Raw genomic sequence first — 22941 nt, forward strand, 5'->3', positions numbered from 1 at the left:
CTGTGATCATTCGGGGTTCTCTCGGGGTCTGCTGTGCCAGCGATCTGCAGAGCCGGGGCAGCACACAGAGGGAACACACGCACACAGCCGACTGATATCAACATCGAAGAAGAGCAGAGCACCACACTGGTGACACCTGACGACACCAAGCTTTACCAAACTGTTACACGTTCAAACCTTTCTTTGTGCGCACAATATAAATTGGGGCTCTAATAAATAGCAACCTTCCTTTAACCCAGATCATTGGTTTTTGTAACGTTCAGAGGCACTGAAAGGGCAGCTGTTTAAAGATAATGTGCTTCTATTTCATGATCAGCAGCAGAGTCTCTGTAACTTTACCAACCACAGAGCTGGGTGTGTCTGCATCCAACTAATTGCAGAGTTAGTGTAGTACCGGCTAGTTAATTGCACAGTCTTACTTCTCTAGTCTCACTTTCTGGTCTCATTGAACACTTGTGTAGAAACAGCTAGGTTCCCCCCACCCCTTGATTTTCTCCTAAGGACTGTGTGATTTTGGACATTTTATTTAAGTTCCCTGTGGGTCAGGAAAATACCATCCCCTTGAAGTAGGTGGGGGAGTGGCCTGTTTAAAGGACCTAGAATAAAGAAGCTTTTATGCTGTGTGGGAAGGATCCCGGGGCTGGAACAGGCCCCTGTTTTAGGGGGTGGCCGCATAGTTTACAACACTGATTTCTGAGACAATCTCTCTCCCCCAAAGCCTCGTGTCTGCAGCCCCAGGCAAGACTCGTCTGCTGCCTCAGCTCCTTTCACACCCTCTCGAGAAGAGCGGCAGACAGGGCTGGGGCTGAGCTACGGGGCATGGGGTGCTAGGAAGGTGGCAGAGGTTTTGTTCTGAGAGAACTGGATTTGACATAACTCACAGCCATCTTGTGCACTTTAGCCCCCCCCACCACCACCACCACCAACCTGGAAACGAGGACATGAGTCTGAGCTACCAGGATCCCTCCCACAGAGCACGGTGCCCCAGATTAGAGCCTCACAAATTGGTGTTTGAAACTAACTCCTGTTCTCCCTGCATCAGAGCTGTGCCATAGCACCATATGCCATTTCGTGGCATCAGCTGTGGGAAGCGGTGGCCCAGCCCGCACCACTTCCCGCAGCTCCCATTGGCCGGGAACGGTGAACCGCAGCCACTGGGAGCTCCGAGCGGCTGGACCTGCCGACGCCCAGGTAAACAAAGCATCTCACAGCCCGCCACGGCTTTACACTGAACGCGCCGCGAACCACGTTTGGGAACCCCTGACCTAGGAGTTCTCTTAAAATATTCATTGTAGCAAACCACATGCAGCATGGATGTGAGGACCCCAAAGATATCAAAAACAAAAGTTCTGAAGAGGTTTCCACAGCCTAGTCTGAGGGTTAAATGGACGTGCTCTAATAGCTGGCCTCCTCAAACTGAAAAGGGCCTTGGCACCCATGAAAAAACTGGTTGCAAAAAAACAAAACTTAAAAAAAACAGAAAAGCTGCTATCTTGTACCCCTCACCAATTTAAATTAAGACTCCTCCTGACAGATGGGACATCATCTTTGGTTTGCAAACACTAGAACTGGGGAACTCAGTGGCTGTTACAGCATAACTGGGTAAAAGGTTATACCTGTCTCCTTATGTAATTTTTTCCTCAAGAGAAACATTATGTTAAAAGCTTATTAAAAAATTCCACTATGCACTATTTCTCCTACATACCATACATCAACACCTTTGCTTTAGAACTCCTTAATCCAAAGACGGTAAATTACATCAAATAAACTTCACAGGATTAGTCACCTTTCATATACTACTCAGGGGAGGCAGGGGACAGAAACATAAGAATGGCCAGACTGGGTTAGACCAATGGTTCATCTAGCCCAGTATACTGTCTTCTGACAGTGGCCAATGCCTGATGCTTCAGGGGGAATGAACACGTCAATTAGCGAGTGATGCATCCCATGTCATTCATTCCTAGCATCTGGCAGTCAGAGGCTTAGCCATATTGGCTAGTAGTCATTGATGGACCTATACTACATAAACGTATCTAATTCTTTTCTGAACCCAGAAAACTTTCTGTGTTACAAAGTAATTCAGGTTATCACATAGTCAGTCTCTTATTCTGCAATAAACTTTATGTTTAATTCCATTTTCACTGGTAACAACATATTTGAAGAGTACACAATTTTATCATAGGTGTCAGTTTTCTCTTACTCCCCTTTTCCACCAAGTGAGCTTGTGTAAAGTTGTGTTCTGTACTAACATAGGTGCCTTCTATTTCTGGGAGCTCATTTATCTCTGGGTCTTCGATCATAAGTTTTGGTGGAAGTCATCTCAAATGTGTTCTCATCATGGGAAAAAACCACTTGTATTCTATTTTCACAATTTTAATCTTTCAAAGTAGCAGGAGGTGGAGAAGTGATGCAAATTCATGAGACACATGAGCAAAACTGAGAGACAGATTCATAGAATCAGGACTCAACATTCGTCAGTCCTGCAGTTTGAGCTTGAGAGTCTGACATTTATTTCCTCATTGTTTTATCATCACTTGCACAGCATGGAAGTGCTTGTTCTCCAACAAGACAGCCAGACTGGGATCCATAGGGAAGAACTGTCCTCTGAAGGCATCAACCGTTTCTTTCTTTCACTCATAAAACTTTGGATCCAAATGGTAAAGGAGAACTCCTCCATATCTAACCACAGCATCGTTTGAACCATAATCACTGCCACTGAACCAGGAGGTAGTGTTCTAAACATAAATAGTTTACCTGAGCCTAAGGTTACCCTAGTTTCCATCTCTGGGGTAAAAATCAAACCTATTATTTCTACTTGAGCTCTAGTCTAATTCTTGGCCATGGTGAGGGTAACTTTACTTCTCTGGAGTAGAATCCTTTACCACATGACAGAAAATCTCAGTAGTCAGAGTGAGGAATCGCTTCCCCAACCAAGCATGCCCAGTTTATTTATTTGATCTGGTGGCACAGATATGGGCCTGGTTCACAAGCTGTGTAAGTTACCAAAGGTGGGGTATCTATTAAAAATAGATCTACTGCTGCAGCTCTTTCACACTCACAATGGATTTTATTTTATACACATTTGCAGCATCTACAAGGTGTAAACTCAGCAAAAATGCCACTTCCATTTTCTCCATCTCTGCATAGGTAGGAACTGTGTTCTGAAATAATACGCAATGTGCACTTGATTAGGAAAGAGAAATCTTCAGAAGTAACCTCCTGGTAGGCCTGGGCCGCACCTGCCTTGCGACCCAAATACATGGGCATTTTGCTTAGTTCCGAGTCAGATACTGTGGAATATTGTCCTTGAATCATCTGAGACAATATTGATCCAAACTATAAGATCACAGTGGTGTTCAATTCCATTACTCAGTTAGATGTACAATTTCAAAATGCTACTGTTTCTCTGGTTGCACATCCAATAGCTTTGAGTATTTGTTCCTGACGACTGAACTGCTCTTGAACTTCCTCCATGTCATAATGGAGGTGTGGAAAAAGACACACACAAAAAGAAATTATTGTTTTAGTAAATGGTCATTTGTCTCAAACACCACCAAAAAACTGAACTTCATCTTATCATAAAAAATTGTATCCAGTTATGTTATCAAATCCCCTCAGGAAAGAGAGAAAAACCCACAACCCACAAGCGAATAAGACAGTTTCAGTATCATATCAAATGAAATTCCAGAGCATTTTACATCTCATGATGCCAAATTAGAACAGATTTTCCTATTGTGCTGTCCTCTGGTCCATTCAAACCTTCTTCACTCAGCATCACCTCATTACTATTCAGTCATGTTAGTTACAAAGGTTCTATCATCATCGTATAGGGGTCACTGGGTAGCCGCTGTCCCGGGGTGCATGGTGGGGGGCGGGGTCGCTGGGGAGCCCCTGTCCCAGGGTGCAGGGTGGAGTCGCTGGGGTGCTTCTGTCTCGGGGTGCAGGGTGGGGTCGCTGGGGAGCCCCTGTCCTGGGGTGCATGGTGGGGGATGGGTTTATTGGGGACCCCCTGACCTGGAGGTGTACTCTGAGGCGTAGGACCTGCCTCAGCGGGGGAGACCCCACCTGCTGGGTATACATTCTGCAGGGCTGGGGTATTGGAGACCCCATTATGGGGGGCTGCTTATTGGAGGCCCTGTTGAGATCAGGTGATGGTGGGTGCTGCAAACTACAGGGCCTGGGGTTCGGGGCAGTCTGGCTCTGAGGGTGCTGGAGTGTTGCTCAGTTAGTGACTTTTTGGTTTCCCCAGCGAGAAAATAAGTGTCAAAGTGACCAGGGATAAATCTAGCAACGTTCACTGCTGATTACAGTGATATACAGAGAAATAAATCATTCATTTGTGTAGCCATCAAGTCATTCTCATCCCACTCCAACTTCCATCCCTGTAACTCTCCTTCCCTACTAACCTGCCTGATTTATTAACACAATGAGTGTGCTACCTACTACACAGGAGCAAGAATGTGGGGCAAGAAAAGCCCTGGCTAATGTGCTGCTCTCACCAAAGTGCATTTGGCTTTAGCAAAGTATTTAATTAGCCTCCACAAACTTCTTTTCCTCACCTTCGTATTATAGTGAGTGGAGGGTTGGGAAATATTTTACACCTTTCAGAGGGGTGGCCCTGTTAGTCTGTATCAGCAAAAACAATGAGGAGTCCTTGTTCACATATCTATTCAAGTGACACCATCATAGGACCTAATCACATCAGCCACGCCATCCAGGGCTCATTCACCTGCACATCTACCAATGTGATATATGCCAGCAATGCCCCTCTGCCATGTACATTGGCCAAACCGGACAGTCTCTAGGTAAAAGAATAAATGGACACAAATCTGACATCTGGAATCATAACATTCACAACCCAGTAGGAGAACACTTCAACCTCCCTAGCCACTCAGTGACAGACGTTAAGGTGGCATTTTTGCAACAGAAAAGCTTCAAAAACAGACTCCATTGAGAAGCTGCTGAACTTGAATTAATATGCAAACTAGATACCATTAATTTAGGATTGAACAGAGACTGGGAATGGCTCGGTCATTACACTAATTGAATCTATTTCCCCATGTTAAAGTATCCTCACACCTTCGTGTCAAGTGTCCGAAATGGGCTATCTTGATTATCACTTCAAAAGTTTTTTCTTCTGCTGCTACTGATAGCTCATCTCAATTGATTGGCCTCTGACAGTTGGTATGTGTACTTCCACCTTTTCATGTTCTCTGTATGTATAAATATCTTCTATCTGTGTGTTCCACTCTATGCATCTGATGAAGTGGGCTGTAGCCCATGAAAGCTTATGCAGAAATAAATTTGTTAGTCTCTAAGGTGCCACAAGTACTCCTGTTCTTTTTGTGGATACAGACTAACACGGCTGCTACTTTGTAACTTCTCTGGATGTTTGCTACCAGGCTAGCGTTGTTGGAGTTGTCTAGAAATGCGCAGATTCCACCTGTTCCGTTCCCCCCCCCCACACACACACCTCCTTCCTCCCCAAACAAATAAACTCCAGGCTGACAAAATGTGCGCACAGGCCGATGAAGAGAATGAAAGTGAAGTTCAGAGAATTCAGAGCCAGCGATTGCAGCAAAGCCCCCTAGCGATCCCAGGTGCAGTTTGGGTTTTTTTTTTCTGGCTGGGAGCTGAGCCCTAGCATTTAGGGGAGGGGTGACACAAAGAATAACCTTTTCTATGGCTGGAGAGACCAAAGTGCCCCTCGTGGGCAGCATGGAATGAGTTTCACAGGAGCATTTTCTCAAAGCGACGTCTGCCCAAGACAGCTCACCCCCCGGGGGCTAAGGGAATCTGATCAGAGCCCTGGAGGGGCAGTCAAATGCCAGTTTAAGAAGTAGGGGGGACTACAGCCCTGCCCCGTGTAACCTGGACAGCCACGAAACCCCTTGCTAGCCCCCTACCAGCTGAGAGACACCAATGGAGCTGGTTCCTTCATCTCCTTTGCGAGAGATGGACAGGGTTGGTGCTGTGAGAGCCGGATTTGCAGGCAATCCTGTCAGTGTATGCCAACAACATGTTCCTCGTGTTCCAGGACCCAGGTGATCTGGCAGGGGTGGAGGCTTGCCAAGCCATCTGTTTGGCAGCCTCCTCCACCCGGGACAACTAGGTCAAGAGCATTGGCCTGATGGTCAGGGATGAGGGGCAGGTGAGTTCCCCACCACCACCCATGCTCTGGGGCCATCCAGTGGTGCAAAGATCTGCTTCTCCATCTGGGTGTTTGCTTTTCCACCACCAATCCTTCCCCACTGGAGAATTGGGTTGATCTGGAGGCTGGCGTGGTTGAGTGGTTGTGGAGGTGGAAGGTGCTGCTCTGGTGCCTTTCCTTGCAGCGTGGGCACTCAATCAAATAGTCCTGTCCACGGCTTAACACCCGGAGCCTGCCCCGGGGTAGCCTGGCCCATCTCCCGAAGAAGATCCTGGAGTTCTTCTGAATGGGGCTGCACTGGGCATCCTGAACCTCCCCCAGAGGCGGACGGACAGGGCCCGCTCTGCCTTCGCAGTCAGGTCCATGTCTTCCTCTTCCAGGCCCTGCACAGATTACTTTATGGTGCATAGTCCAAGGGCTCGGATACGGCGGGCAGCTCCTCGATCTCCATCCAACAGGTCTCCCGTGAGACTTCTCTGAGCTGCTGGCCTTTTACCAGTACCTCCTCAGGACCTGGAGGCTAGACTCAGCAGCCAGGTGCTGGCAGCCACCGGGGTGGGGGCGGGAGACCACTGAGACGGGATCTCCTGGGACTGTGGGACCCTTGCGTCCCCTTAACCCTCCAGCCTGGGCTGTCTCTCACAATACTTTGCTAGTGACAAGCAGCAAACCCCTCCAGGTGCTGTTATCACTCAGTACAACAGCATGTGGAGCCCCACTCCCAGCTCTATTGCATGAATGCTCCCAGAGCCACTCATGAATCACACAGAGAAAGGCACCAGCAAAATCCCCCAGCTCCCAGACTTGTACCTCAGGAATATATCATCTTGCACTGCTCAAGATAAGCAATGCAAGTATATTAATTGGTTCAATGTAAAGTGGATATACACCAGTCTTTGTAAACCTGAGCAGTTTTGCTACATGCATCAGGCAAACTCACTGGTAAAGATAAACAGTAAAACAAGTTTAGTGACTACAAAAGATAGATTTTAAGTGATTATAAGTGCTAGGCAAAAAGTCAGAGTGGTTACCAAAAGAAAAGAAAATATAAGCAAGCAGTCTAAACTCTCAACCCAATTAGACTGGATAACATCTAGATTAAGCAGTTTTTCTCACCCCACTGGATATTGCAGTTCTTAATATACAGGTTTGTCCCTTAAACGTGGGGCAGTCTCCTCTGTTGGAGTCTTCAGTTTTCTGAGTGTCCTTGTTGCTAGTTGCAGCATAGGTGGGGGAAGGAGAAAAGTTCAAGCATGGGGCCCCTGTATTCTGTCTTATATCCTCAGTCCATGTGCTTGGAGAACGCAAGTCAAGGAATGTCTGGTGGGCATTGCTGAGTCACCAGGCAAGGTTGAGCAATTCCCCTGGTGTGGCCCTGTGCAGGTGAGTCATTGCATTGTAGCGCTCTTGCTGGATGTTGGCTGTTGATGGTTGTTCAACACACGCCCGGACGTTGGTTATCCCCCTGGTTATTGTCTTTGGGGAACTAGTATCCGGGCACTTCCCAAACCCACAGCATATTTTAGTAAAAACTACACAACACAATTCTTATAATTTCATATGCATTGATGATATACATATTTAGATAGAACAATGGCTTCCAGCAGATCATAACCTTTCCCCTGATACCTCACATGGCATGCTTTATATGCAATATCACAATAAATGAGGAATATGGGGGTTACAGGGCACACCCCCGAGGTATAGAGTGTTACAACCACCCATGATTCAATCCGGACCCAGTTGAGCTTGATCAAACACTCCGCAGAAGTGTACAGCACCTGGAGACAGCCCAAAAAATGGGGCCCAAAGCCGAACACCTGTAGAGGGCGTCTGTGATATATCTGTGATCCATCCTATCGAACTTCTCCTGGTCCAGGGACAGGAGGGCAAATGACAGCCCATCCCTATTCCCTAGGTGGAGGAGGTCCCGGACCAGATAGAGGTTGTCCAAGAGGGTACAGCCCGGGACGGTGTAGGTCTGGTCGGGATGGATCACATTCACCAGCAAGGACTCCAGCTGAGGAAGATGGCTTTTGCCATCTTGAATACGGCATGCCGATGTGTTCGCCCCATCTCAGAAAAGATATACAGGAACTCCTCACTTAAAGTCGTCCTGGTTAAAGTTGTTTCGTTGTTACGTTGTTACGTTGCTGATCAATTAGGGAACGTGCTCGTTTAAAGTTGTGCAATGCTCCCTCATAACGTCGTTTGGCAGCCACCTACTTTTTCCACTGCTTGCAGGAAGAGCAGCCCGTCGCAGCGAGCTGGTGGGGGCTTGGAACCAGGGTGGACCAGCAGCTCCCCATCAGCTCCCCACTCCCCTAAATTCCCTGTGTAGCAGCTGCCCAGCAGGCTAGCAATTGCCAGCAGTTCAGGTGTCCCTCCCCCCACTGCCATGTGCTGCTCCTGCCCTCTGCCTTGGAGCTGCTCCCCGAGCCTCCTGCTTGCTGTGTGTGTGTGTGGGGGAAGGTGGCTAATGTCAGGGTGTCCCCCTCCCTCCTACTCCTGCACCCTGCTTACCCCATCTCCATAGTGCAGGGGGGACACACGCCAGGGCTCAGGAGGGAGGGAGCTTCCTGGCAGCACCTGTGTCTCAGCTTACTGATTAACTTAACAAGGCAGTGTACTTAAGAGTGGGGTCAGCGCACTTAAAAGGGAAATGCACATCTCTCTCCCACACACAGGGTGTGTGTGTCTGTCTCTGTCTCTGTCTGCTGGGCTGTCTCCCCTCCCTCCATTGATGCTGCCTTGTAGAGTGTGAGGTGAGGCTACATTCACAACAATGTGTTGACCCTTGAGGGCTCGGCCGAATGCCAGTTCATCATTTAGCAGTAAGGCATTCCCTGGGAAATATCCCTCCCTCTGACTCCACCACCTCAACCAAGCTTCACTATCATCATCACTGTGTATAGTATTAAATTGTTTGTTTAAAACTTTGATATATATAGTCTTTTGTCTGGCAAAAAAAATAATTCCCTGGAACATAAGCCTCCCATTTATAGATTCATAGATTCATAGATTCTAGGACTGGAAGGGACCTCTAGAGGTCATCGAGTCCAGTCCCCTGCCCACATGGCAGGACCAAATACTGTCTAGACCATCCCTGATAGACATTTATCTAACCTACTCTTAAATATCTCCAGAGATGGAGATTCCACAACCTCCCTAGGCAATTTATTCCAGTGTTTAACCACCATGACAGTTAGGAACTTTTTCCTAATGTCCAACCTAGACCTCCCTTGCTGCAGTTTAAACCCATTGCTTCTTGTTCTATCCTTAGAGGCTAAGGTGAACAAGTTTTCTCCCTCCTCCTTATGACACCCTTTTAAATACCTGAAAACTGCTATCATGTCCCCTCTCAGTCATCTCTTTTCCAAACTAAACAAACCCAATTCTTTCAGCCTTCCTTCATAGGTCATGTTCTCAAGACCTTTAATCATTCTTGTTGCTCTTCTCTGGACCCTTTACATTACATTAATTCTTATGGGGAAATTGGATTCGCTTAACATCGTTTTGCTTAAAGTCGCATTTTTCAGGAACATAACTACAACGTTAAGTGAGGAGTTCCTGTATTGGAATTGGGAAAGGTTCAGAAAAGGGCAACAAAAATGATTAGGGGTATGGAACGGCTGCCATATGAGGAAAGATTAATAAGACTGGGACTTTTCAGCTTGGAAAAGAGACGACTAAGGGGGGATATGATAGAGGTTTATAAAATCATGACTGGTGTGGAGAAAGTAAATAAGGAAGTGTTATTTACTCCTTCTTATAACACAAGCACTAGGTTTCAGAGTTGCAGCCATGTTAGTCTGTATTCACAAAAAGAACAAGAGTACTTGTGGCACCTTAGAGACTAACAAATTTATTTGAGCATAAGCTTTCATGGGCTACAGCCCACTTCATTGGATGCATGCAGTGGAAAATACAGTAGGAAGATATATATACACAGAGAACAAGCACTAGGGGTCACCAAATGAAATTAATGGGCAGAAGATTTAAAACAAACAAAAGGAAGTATTTTTTTTCACACAGCGTATATTCAACCTGTGGAACTCCTTGCCAGAGGATGTTGTGAAGGCCAAGACCTTAACAGGGTTCAAAAAAGACCTAGATAAGTTCATGGAGGATAGGTCCATCAATGGCCAGATGGGCAGGGATGGTGTCCCTAGCCTCTGTTTGCCAGAAGCTGGGAATGGGCGACCGACAGGGGATGGATCACTAGATGATTCCCTGTTCTGTTCATTCCCTCTGGGGCACTTGGCACTGGCCACTGTCAGAAGACAGGATACTGGGCTAGATGGACCTTTGGTCTGACCCAATTTGGCTGTTCTTATGTTCTTATGCTATGATCTTACAGTCCTTGCTGTGGAGAGAGGCTGGGCACCAATTCTGAAGGTTGCAGAGATCCCCTGTCTTAGGCAGCAGGGCGAGTGCAGCTTGCCTGCATGACGGGGGAGTGCCTTGCTCCCTAAGGACTGGCCCCAGACAGTGACAAGGTCTGGGCCGACACTGTCCCAGAACAGGCAATAGAACTCCCTGGTCAGCCTGTCAATGCCTGGGGATTTGCTAGTGGAAAGCTTCCGAGAATGTGGCTGGAGAGAAAGGCAGCTCCAGCCAGTCCCCGTTGCCCGCACTGACCGTAGGCAGTCCATCCCACAGGACACCGCAAGCGTCGGCGTCAGTCGGCTATGGGGAGAAGAGGATGGCATAGAAGGCCCTGGCCCTTTACTGCATCTTCACTGGATCTGTGAGAGTGGTGCCGCTCTCCACCAGGAAGCAGGTGACATGCTTTTTGGCTCCCGTCTTTTTCTCCAGGAGCCACAGTCCATCTCCAGAAGGAGGTGGATGCGGGATTGAATGTAGGACTGGTTGTCGAGGGCCCGGATCGCCTCCCGCGTCTCCGGGCAGGCTCTGCAGAGGTATGGCTCCCCAGTCCTGGTGGCCAGATGCCTCTCCAGCTCTAGGACCTCCCGCTCCAATTGCTCTGTCGCCGCATCCCTCCTCCAGCTTCACACCCCCCCCCCAGGGGTAGTCACAGCAGAAGGGCCAGGCACATCCCACCAGCTCTGTGTCCTCCACCTGGACATAGGTGAAGGTCGGGGAGTTGTCTGGGTGGTAGTCTCGCCAACTGTCCACCATGGTCAACAATCTCCTGGAGGATGTCCACAGCGGCTGGACACCTCTTGGTCCTGAGGCTGCCCTTTGCATCCAGGATGGTACTGAAATCCCTGCCCAGGACCAGGCACTTTTGAGGGTGCAGAGTGCTGAGGAAAGTGGATGCCTGCCCAAAGAAGCGCACCCGCTCGAGGCTCGTCATCAGGGCATTGTTGCCTGATTTTAGGAGATCCATATGATGGTTTATATAATGTGGGTTACTGGCTCGCCAATTCATCTGATCAGAAGATAATAAGGTTCTGGTCCCCTCCCCCAGAAGGCCGGTTCACTGGCCACCCATGGTGGGCAGCTCCCTGTGTTTCCAACTGTTTTGATCTGTCCCTTAAACTGCAGGAAACATGACACAAACTTTCACCATTCTCTCCCCCGTCCCGGCTCACTGTGGGAATAACGCAGACCTTTAGACCCACGTAAAAAATAGGGTGACCAGATGTCCTGATTTTATAGGGACAGTCCCGATATTTGGGGCTGTGTCTTATATAGGTGCCTATTACCTCCCCCCTACTACCTCTCCCAGTTTTTCACACTTCGGGTCTGGTCACCCTTGTAAAAAAGAACCTGGCCGATGACATGATTTTCCTGCCAACTGGCAAATCCATAGAAAAACCGACCCGGCCGCACACAACGGGGTGTGTGTCCCGCGGCTCCTACCCAGGCCTGGCCCTGCCCCAGCGGGTCCCTCGTCTGTGTGTGTGTTGGGGGGGGGGTTGTGACACGCGGGGGGACTCGGGCACCCCAGCTGGATCGCTCCCTCCAGCAGGATCGGGCCCTGCCCGTGGGAACAGGGCCAGCTGCTGCCCGGGTCAGTCCCGTGCAGGGCGGCGGGACTGGCGGACCCCGGGCCGGCCGGGGCCAGCCCCTGCCCAGTGAGGGCTGCGTGGGGGTGGAGGACACACAGGCCGGGCTGGGGCTGGGCAGGGGGGCGGGCTGCAGGGAGAACAAAGGGGCCAGGCGCCGTGTGAACACAAAGGGGCTGGGATCTGCCCGGGAGCCGGAGCAGCTGCTGCTCCCCCCATGGGGTCTGTGCTGGGGGGGAGACCTTCATTAACCCCTCCCCCCTGGGCCGGAGACTGCAGGTGAGTCCGAAGGCCCCCGGGGGAGAAATGCTGGGGGAGGGGCAGGAAAGTGACTCTCTGCACCGGGGGGCTCAGATCTGCAGCTTCCCCCCCCGCCCGGGGGGGAACCTGCTCCCGGGTTGTTACAAGCGAGATCGGAGCTAGTTAATGGCACTGGAGCCACTGCTCCAAGCCCCTGTCGGGGTCTGCTCTGGGGGCGAAACTGAGGAGTGTCGGGGGGGTCGAGAGCGGGCCCCAGTGGGGTGTCCCCGGGGTGGTGGGGTCAGGAAGGGAGGGAGGGAAAATGAGCTAGAAATGGAGGGAGGTGAAGACAGCCCAGACCCCCCCCCCCCCCCCCCCACACACACTATCTCTGTGCAGGCAGGAGATTCCAGGAGGGTGATGAAATCGTCCCTGATTTGCCGCTTCCCTGTCAAATCCTGATCAAATTCTCCCCAGTTCTTCCCCTTATGGCATAACTCTCACATCGGGATGTAAAATCCCCCCTTTCTCTCAAGTGACTGGCCCTTTTCCCCATTCGCCTCCTCACAAATTACCCCATTTCCCCCTCGGATTCTCAATTCTCAATTAAAAATCTCCGCTTCGGGATATTTTCCCACTCACTTTATCTGCGGGGAAATTGTCCTTTTTTTAGGTGGGAAATTGGTATCCTGAGCCCGCCCCTAACTGGGCAGGAGGTTAGTGGGTGCAGCTTGGGGGACCCCTGAGACACTGGGAGGGTGGGAGTTGGTCCCAGGACAAGGGGGGGTGAGGTCATCGCTTTTCTTGGACCAACTTGCCTCTCTCACCAACAGAAGTTGGTCCAATAAAAGCAATGATTTCACCCACCTCGTGGCTACTGTGGGGCTGCCTCTGCATGGGAAGGGGGTGCTCCTTCCCTGCCACCAACCGGGCCTGGAAGGGACAGGGCTTAATTTGTAATGAAAGGGGTGCCAGAGGGCTCAAGCAATTATTTTACTTTCATAACTGACACGGCAAGCCCAGGAGAGCCGGGGCTCTGAACTGCCAGGCCCAGAGGTGCCGGGGCTCAGGCCTGGAAAGTCCTGGCACAAATTAAGCACTGGATACAGGCAATGTCCCCAGGGTGGTAACCAGTATTAGTGACTGGTCCCCAGTGGCCCAGTGCAGCTCCCCACAGCCACCAGCCTGTCACCTGCCCATCTCCAACTGCTGCCCCCTCCGCGCTGCCAAGGAGCCTTCCTGCCCCTTCTCCTCTCCATTGCCCTCTTAAAGCAGCTTTGCAAAGGGCTCCCTGCTGCCATGTGGATGGTGCTTGTGGGGTGGGGGGGGGAGAAACCGTTATGTTCTGGTGGTTTATTGAACATTCATATACAATCCCGTCCAACTTTCCCCCTTTCCTCTCTCGTTGTTTCATATGGATATAAAATCCCCTCAGATCTTGCTTTTTCCCCCCTTCTCGTATCATCAACTATTTAGTTTCAGACCCGTTTTCTCATATTTTTTTCAAAGATTGATATAAAATATTCTAAAATGTTGCCCCGTTTTCTTCCTACTTATCTATGACTGTTTTAATATGCCTTGAGATTTTCCCTGTCTCTCTAGTTATAAAATATTAACATAAAAACTCCTCCAATTTTGCCCTTTTTTCAAATTCTTGAATATTGATATAAACTCCTTGCAAGTGTTGCGCCTTTTCTATTTATAAAATATCGAGAAGAAATTAACTCAAATGTTACCTCTACTTATTATCGACTATTGATATAAAATTCCTCTCACTTTCCCCACTTTCCTTTCTAATTTGTGAAAATTGATCCAAAAATTCCTCAGATTTCCTCCCTTTTCTCTTTAATTGATCTCAAATCCCAGAGTTTGCCTTTTTCCCTGTAATTATCAAATGTGAATTAAAAATCTTCTCAGGTTTGGAGTTGTTCCCCTTGTCTTTTAACTGCAGCAACTTCTTTTTCTGGAGGGAACCTTTTACCCTGAGTCAGTCTCCATAGTGGAGGTTACAGGGGGTTAAATTCTCAAATGAGCAACTTCCCCCTGTCACTGGTGTCTGAGAATTGCAACGTACTGTATTAACCCCTCACATTCCCATCACTGATTTCACCAGTGGGTCTATGGTGATCGTTATTTGCCAGTGACAGGTATGGAATTGATAACTTTCTATCCGTTTGTCCAATACAGAAACAAACCCACCACAGATCTTGCTTCTCTTCCCCCTTTCAAAACTACAGGAACACCACGTTTTGGAAGGAAAACTGTGTCCCTGACCCCTCCTGCTATTGCTGGGGAGCGAGGGAGCAGGTGGGAAGTGGGATACCTATCTCCCCCCACTCCAAAGATCTGTTGAAAAGGATTCTGACCTCATCCCTCCTGAGCCATGTTTCTGCAGGAGCTGGTCCAGCCGTTGGAGAGGAAACGACCCTGGAAGGGAACTTTCCCAGCCAGAGGGGAAGGAGAAGGAACAGGGGGGAAAGGAGATAGAAGGGAAAAGAGGAGAGAGAGACTGAAAGGGACAGTGGGAGAAATAAGTGGGGAGAGAAATTCCCAGATCTCTGACCTGCCCAGATACACTTATTGCAACATCCCTGGGCAAATTTACTTTCCTGTGGACAAGGTGAGGAGCAGAGAGAGGAAAAGCTCATTTCTGATTGTCCCTATTCCCCCTGCTGGGGGGTGCTGCCTCGGGGACAGTGTCGGGGGAATCCCCCTAAGTGATTCCTTGGGTTCTGCTCTTTTCTAGCATTTGGGCCAGACTCAGAGCCTGTGTTACTGGGAGGGTTTAAAAATGTCTCGGTGGGTTTAGTCCTGGTGGAGGGGGCCGGGTCTGCACTGTAATAAAGCGACCAAGTGTTTTCCTAGAATAGAATCATAGAAATGTAGGGCTAGAATGAACCTTGACTGGTCATCAAGTCCAGCCCCCAAAACTAAGGCAGGATCAAGGAAACCTAAACCATCCCTAATAGAGATGTCCAACCTGTTCTTAAAAACCTCCCATGGTGAGGATCTCACAGCCTCCCTTGGTAACCTATTGTAGAGCCTTTTCAGCGGTACTGTAGCCTAGCGAGTTGCTCCCCGTTTTGTAGTTGTGCATCTGATTTTTCCTTCTGAAGTGTAGCACTTGTCTTTATTGAATTTCATCTTGTTGATTTTAGACCAATTCGTCAACATCGTTTTGAATTCTAATCCTGTTCCTCAAAGAACTTGCCACCCCTCCCACAGCTTGGTGTTTTCCTCACTTTTTATAAGCATCCAATTCATTGTCCAAGTCATTAATGAAAATACTGACTAGCACCAGACTGAGCACTGACCCCTGTAGAGCCCCACTAGAACCTCCCAGTTTGACAGTGAGCCATCGGTAATTACTCTGTGAGTATGGTCTTGAAACAAATGGTCTTGAAACCCATTTTATTGTAATTTCATCTAGACTCCATTTCCCCTAGTTGGTTTATAAGGCTCTCGTGTGGCACTGTGTAAAAAGCCTTTACTAAAATCAAGATCAATCATATCTAGAGCATCCCTCTTAACCATGAGGCCAGTAACCCCACCAAAGAAGGCAATTAGGTTGTTTCGGCATGATTTGTTCTTGACAAACACATGCTGTTTATATGTTGTCACCCTGCTAGCCTCACAAATGGATTGTTTCAATAATTTGTTCCAGTATCATTCCAGGAATTGAAGTAAGGCTTGACTGGTCTTTATTTCTCCATGTCCCTTTTTGAAGATAGACGCTATATTTGCCCTACTCCAGTCCTTTAGGATCTCACTTGTCCTCCATAATTTCTTGAAGATCATTGCTAATGGTTCTGAGATTGCTTCAGCTAGTTCCTTAAGTTCCCTAGGTTGAATTTCATCAGGCCCTGCTGACTTGAATACATCTAACTTCTCTAAATATTCTTTAACCAGTTCTTTCCCTATTTTTTGTTCCTTCCCCCTCAAAGTTAATAATAATTGTTTTAAGTATCTGGTCATAATTAACCTTTTCATTGAAGACTGAAGCAAAATAGGCATTAAACATCGTAGTCTTCTTCCTGCCATCCGTTATGAGCTCTCCTTCCCTGGCAAGCAGAGGACCTACTCTTTCCTTCGCTTTCCTCGTGCTCCAAATGTAGTCATAAAACCCATATCTTATTGTCTTTTATGTCCTCACACTAGGGGTATGTCTACACATAAACTGCTACAGGGTTTGCGAAGACAGTACCTACGCCAACGGGCAGGGTTCTCCCGTTGGCATGATGCTCCACGTCCCTGAGAGACGGTAGCTAAGTTGACGGGAGAATTCTCCTGTCAACCTAGCACTGTCCACACTGTGCGTCACACAGGGGTGTGGATTTTTCCACATCCCTGAGTGACAGAATTGTACCGACCTAATTGCCTCGTGTAGGCCAGGCAGGCTTAGGTGTAACTGCTTTTGTGTTTTCATCTTTCTGATTTTGTCCCTACCTGCTTCTTCTATTCTTTTGTACTCATCCTCAGAAGTTTGTCCACGTTTCCACTTTTTGTAGGAGTCCTTTTCATATTCAGGTCACCAAAGAGCACCTGATGGAGCCACATTGGCCTCTGACTCTTCTGTCTATCTTTCCTTCACATCAGGAGAGTTTTCGGTTGCTCCTTTAATATTGTCTCGCTGAGACACTGCCAGCTCTCCTAAACTTCCCCCTCCCCTTAGATTTTATTCACAGGGGACCTTACCATCCAATTTTCTGAGTTCCTTGAACTTTGCTCTTCTGAAATCAGTTGTCCTTATTCTGCTGCTTTCACTCCTTCCTTTCCTTACAGTTATTACATCTGTCATTTTGTGATCACTTTCATCCAAATTGCCTTCCACCCTCAGATTCATAACCAATTCCTTCAGCTTTGTCAGAATCAAGTCTAAAACAGCTGACCCCTTATTACTACTTCTGTCTTCCAAAACAAAAATTATTCCCAATATAGTCCATGAACTTACTGGACATTTTGTGTTTGGCCAGATTACTTTTCCAACAGATTTCTGGGTAATTAATTCCCCCTGCCCATTACTACTTGTGTTTTAGATATTGCCATTGTTTGCATGGCAGAATCTAGAATGTCTGTCTTCAGAGAAAGAATCTGGGGGGAATTGTGCTATGAAATGAACTAAAGCCTGTTCTGAAAATTCCCTAGTTGCCCTGGCCGGCTGCAACTTAACATCCATGTTTTCCTTCAGCTCGTCACATCCTCCCACGGGACAGGGAAGGGAAATGGCTGGGGTGGAGCCAGTTCAGGTAGGGATTACGGGGGTGTTGCTGGTGGGTTGCTTTTGGAGAGAGAGGGGCAGTAAACAGCTGACCGAAGCAGGAAACAAACCTCCTGGGCAGGGCTAGGAAAGCATACCAGACTCCCATTGCTGGATCCTAAACCTTCTAGTCAGAGGTTGCTATGAAATATGAAGGGGGCACCCACCAGTGAGGCCTGGGGGAGATGCCCCCCCCCCACACACACACCCAGTTGCTGTTATTGTGGGAGGTGTTGGGATTCCTACTGGGGGCTGTCCCTTGACATGGCTGGGGGCTACGTCTGCTGTATCAGCCCCCTGTCTAGTAGGTGAGTGATGAATGTGCAGACCCCGCCACCTCTCTCTGCGGCAAGGGACAAGGGGCTCTCTTTCTCCCCCACCCCCGCCCCAATGCCTCTGACTGTTCTGAGAGGGGTGGGGGTGGGACTCTGCTGACGGTGAGCCACCCAGAGCTCCCATGTGATTGGCCCTGTGAACAGTGGGGCAGCAGGTACTGAGCATTGGGCTCTTGCTCTTTCAGGGGCCGGTGACCTTTGAGGAGGTGGCTGTGTATTTCACCAGGGAAGAGTGGGCTCTGCTGGACCCCGCTCAGAGAGCTCTCTACAGAGCCGTCATGCAGGAGAACTACGAGAATGTGACCTCGCTGGGTAAGGAGTCCCGTCCCCTCCGTTCTTAGAAGGGGAAATGCAGAGTTAAGGTTCACGTCACCCTGCAATGTAACCTTAACTCTGCCCTGTTTCAGCAACACCCCAACATGCCAGTGACACACACACCAGCACTATGCCCTGCCCTGCTAGAGAACAGTCTGGGAACAGAGCCCAGGAGCAGAACAGCGCAGAGTCTAACGTCGTCTCTTTGCTAAGGCAAAACGTGGGTTCAGGTCTGGCATAAAGAACAGAAGCTGCCTGCCCCTGCCCAACCCTCAAACCCTGAGCCTGCTGCACACAACCCAGCTCAGATTTACAAACTGTTACCAGCCCTTTACCCTCCCCCTGAGATTCCTTCTGAGTCGTTGCCTTCACTTGCCCCTCACTGAGCCCTGGAGACCCCTAGTGTGTATCCCACTGGAGTGCTGTCAATCCCCATGGCTAGAACTCATCCCTGTGCCCTGTCACTGACACAGCCTGCAACACTCAGCACGGAAATGAGGCAGACTCGGTCCCTCAGGGGTCACCTGCACCTCTCTGCATACCACAGTCACGGCTCTGCCAGGCTGCTCCAACGGCTCCCTCCACCATCCAATTACAGCTACAGCTGGCATGGTGCACACAGCTACGGGGCATGCGGATAAATGCTGGTGTTCCCGTCTGTGAACACCACACAAACAATGGCACGTTCTTAGTCCTTCCTTGTATCTATTGTAGATTCACAGATTTTAAGGCCAGGATGGGGTGTTAGGTCATCTCCTCTGCCCTCCTGTATCACACAGGCCATAGAATTTCACCCAGTCACTGCTGTACTGAGCTGAATACCTTGTGTTGGACAAAATCGTATTCCAGAAAGGCATCCGGTCTGGACTTGAAGACTCCAATAGGGGGAAAATCTGCCACTTTCATTGGTAATTGGTTAAAGTTGATACCACCCTTACAGACCTCTTTCCGCTGGCTATTGCCAGCTCCAGGATTAGCGGGTGGGGGGGGGGCAGAGTTCAGGTTGCTTTGCAGAGGTGGCGTGTACTTTAGATCTTCTTTTCCTGGTTGTCAGTGGTTTTAAATGTAGCCACTATCCACATACTGGAAGGGCATGAGGCAGCACCGGGTAACTTTAACGCTGCATTATTGTACTTTATGACCATTTAATTTCCATGATTTTAATGGACTTTTTTTTTGCTACTATGTCTGTGTCTACACTAGTGCTTTCGATGGCATAGCTGTGTGAGTTAGAGATGTGATTTTTCACACCAATAACCAACAGTGGTGAGTGATGGAGAAAGTGAATAAGGAAAAGTTAGGTACTTGTTCCCATACTATAAAAACTAGGGGTCACTGAATGAAATTAATGGGCAGCAGATTTAAAACAAATAAAAAGAAGTTCTTCACACAGCGCACAGTCAATCTGTGGAACTCCTTGCCTGAGGAGGTTGTGAAGGCTAGGACTATAACAGGGTTTAAAAGAGAACTGGATAAATTCATGGAGGTTAAGTCCATTAATGGCTATTAGCCAAGATGGGTAAGGAATGGTGTCCCTAGCCTCTGTTTGTCAGAGGGTGGCGATGGATGGCAGGAGAGAGATCACTTGATCATTACCTGTTAGGTTCACTCCCTCTGGGGCACCTGGCATTGGCCACTGTCGGCAGACAGGATACTGGGCTGGGTGGACCTTTGGTCTGACCCAGTATGGCCGTTCTTATGTTCATATGTTCTTATGACAGCGCTATGCTGGCAAAACTTCTCTGTAGAGAGCAAACCAAAGTCTACATGTGGATGTTAGAGCACTTCAAAATATTGCTCTTAACCCAGCAATTTTGGAATCAGGGCAAAACATCCAAGAGGAACTCCTGCAGAATGTAAGACAGACCCACAGCACACACTGTGCGAAAGTGATCACAGGTAGGGCTCAGATCCAATGGCCACAGCATGTCCTCTTGAGTCACCCAATTACTGTGAGAGCAGATTGCTGGAAACCTTCTGGCTATTAACGGGGCCTTGCTGTACACATGCACTTCACTCTCTTTCACCCGTCAGTTTGGCAAACTCTACAGTTATTAACTTTTCAATACTGCTTCCCCACAGAGGCCCTGGGTGCCATAGAACAGCTGAGATAAATGACAAGGGACAGAGTTTAGTCAGGAGACCATTAGAACTATAATATGAGCCCCAGGCAGGTGCAAGAAAATAAGAACATAAGAGCGACCATACTGGGTCAGACCAAAGGTCCATCTAGCCCAGTATCCTGTCTGCCGACAGTGGCCAACGCCAGGTGCCCCAGAGGGAATGAACAGAACAGGTAACCCTCAAGTTCTAAGAGGAAAATGATTTTTGTAAACGGCGGCTTTGAGGGGGGCTGTATCTGAGGAACCGCTTGATCAAATTAATGCTACTTTTGGACCAATAAACTCGCCCTCCACCTCCATGGTGAGCAGTATATTTCAAGACTATGTCAATAAGCATGTGAATTTTACAGAAAGTAGAACAGTAGTCCTTAAAAGAGAAAGTAATACTGAACCAGTACTACATTGGCACTGGGACTCTGGTATAACAACTTCCCAGAGGTGGGGAGGGTGTGACAGCCAGGTGGGACCATCTGCTGATGGGAGACAGAGTGAGGTTCCTCAGGTTTCGCCCTGGAACAAGAGAGAGCAGGGAGCAGTGGGAGGGGGAAGATGATGGGGGACTGGTGCTCGTGGGGTGCTGCAAAGCAGGGAGGGCTGAGAGCAGTGGGAGGGAGTCAGAAACAGGAGCTCTTGGGACGTGATAGTGGGTTGGGCTGGGGGAGTGGGAGACTGGGAATGAGGAATAGGGGATGGAGGGCCCAGCAGTGGTGCTGTTGATGGGGGAGGATTGCGTAGGCGATCTGGGTTACCAGGGAGTGGGGAACGCGGGGTCGTGAGGAGAGGGAAGGGGTTGGTGAGGGGTTGCTCTAGGGGGCAGGGAGGGTCTGGTGGAAGTGAAGGTTTCAGGGAAGGCAGAAACTTGGGGCACACTCTGGGCTAAGAGTGTCTGCTCTTTATTCAGATTCAGCTTTTCCCAGCAGCTCTTCCATAGCTGCTTTTAGTCTCACACCAGCCGGGGGGGCGGAGGGGGGAGAGCTCTCCTCTGCTAGCTGGGTCATTGGCATTCTCACAAAGAACCACCACCTGTAAACTTCCTGGTCTGAACTTCTCTGCTGTCACAGACGTGGGAGCTGCCTCTGGATTTAAAGAGACACAGTTACTTTCCAAAAAGCCTATCAGGACCAACATCCTGAAAAACTGGGACCTGGATTGGGGTATGTGACAGGGTTGTAGCTCACCGCTGTGGCGCCTCCTCCTGGTCGTCTTGGGGAATTGGCTCGAACCAGTAGGGCGCCCCTTCGGGTGGCGTCTAGCCTGTCGTTCCACCTGCGCTGGGGCCGCGGACTTGCGTCGCCCTCCAGGTACGGAGTCCTCTTTCGGAGCACTGTCCTCCGACAGTGCCCCTTGTCCACTCACACCCCCTTCCGGGGGAGGTGTGTTAAACAACAGTCCCACACCCTCAAGTCCGATCCTCACAGTCCAGGACCTGGTGTGGTACTGACCGGCCGCTCCCTGCGGTCTGTGGCTGTGCGCGGGGTAGCACAGCAAACAAAGGGGGGAAAAGGGGGGGGGGAACTCAGGCCCGCCCACTACTCTGAGTCCCGGTCCAGAGGCCCTCGAGTGACAGTCTCACTGTCTTCCTTCTCCTTCCTCCTCTGACTATCCCTCTGGACCGCTTCCCCAACGGCCCTTCGCTACGCTAGGCCTCCTCCTCCCAGGCCTGCCGCCTGTCAGGCTATGGAGTAGGGCCTTCTCCCACTCTCAGGCTGGCCTGCACTGCGCTGTCCGAGGTGCTGGCCTCCCAGCTCTGGAGACAGACCTTCCCCTCTGAAGGCCTGGGCCAGACTGACTGCTCCTGCTCTGGGCAGTCTCTTATATGGCTGAGGCGGGCCCTGATTGGCTGGCCCCAATCTGTCTTCTGATTGGCCCTCTGTAAGCCCTTCCCTGATTGGTTGGGCGGCTGCGCAGGTGCCTAGACCTGCTGCAGCCCACCCTCTCTGAGTGTGGGCAATCGCCCCACCACACACCCTCTCCCTTAAGAACCTTCCCGGGGGGGGGGGGGGGGGCGTATCCTAATCGGCCTAATGTTCAGGAGCTCGGAACTTAGCCTTTATCCCACAGTGGCTCGGCTTACCGGCTCACAGTCCAGAAACATAGCCCTTGTCACGGGGCCCCATGGCCTACTGGCCCCAAAGTCACGGAAATTAGTCTTTGCTACCAGGCAACCCGGCTTATCCACCGCCTCAGCGGGGGGATCCCACCGAAACACGCTGAGGCTTACCAGGTCCGACGTACCAGTCTGTCGATTCCCTGAAGCTGCCTCCTATCCGTTCAGCTGCCGGAGTGTCCCACGGGTCCCCTGATTCTCCACGGGTCTCGTGGTCCACCGCCTCGGCTGGTCCCTCCCACAGTGAGGCTCCCTCTCGACCTGGAGAAGTCACAGTCCCCGACGGTTCCAGGAGTGTGGGCTGGTCCTCCACCGGGGCTTCCCGCAAGGGTTCTTCTCCCACAACCGTCTGCCTAGGCTGGGGTATGCTCCCTCCTCTCACGCTCTCCGTGCATTTGGGACACACCCCGTACGACCGTGACGGATCCTCTGCCGTCA

At 49.7% G+C, this 22941-nt stretch overlaps 1 protein-coding gene across 1 annotated transcript in view; it reads left to right on the forward strand.

Moving 5' to 3' along the window:
• The first annotated feature begins 11291 nt into the window (after positions 1 to 11291).
• The window catches only part of LOC128823370 (zinc finger protein 436-like), a 39546-nt gene continuing 27896 nt past the window's right edge, over positions 11292 to 22941 (forward strand). Inside the window, exons 1-4 of the mRNA XM_054005615.1 lie at positions 11292 to 11370; positions 11847 to 11958; positions 12300 to 12405; positions 18144 to 18270. Coding sequence (XP_053861590.1) covers positions 11292 to 11370; positions 11847 to 11958; positions 12300 to 12405; positions 18144 to 18270 — 424 coding nt within the window. The remainder of the gene's footprint in view (positions 11371 to 11846; positions 11959 to 12299; positions 12406 to 18143; positions 18271 to 22941) is intronic.

The sequence above is a fragment of the Malaclemys terrapin genome, chromosome 15 (genome assembly GCF_027887155.1).
Source record: "Malaclemys terrapin pileata isolate rMalTer1 chromosome 15, rMalTer1.hap1, whole genome shotgun sequence".
Lineage (NCBI taxonomy): Eukaryota > Metazoa > Chordata > Testudines > Emydidae > Malaclemys > Malaclemys terrapin.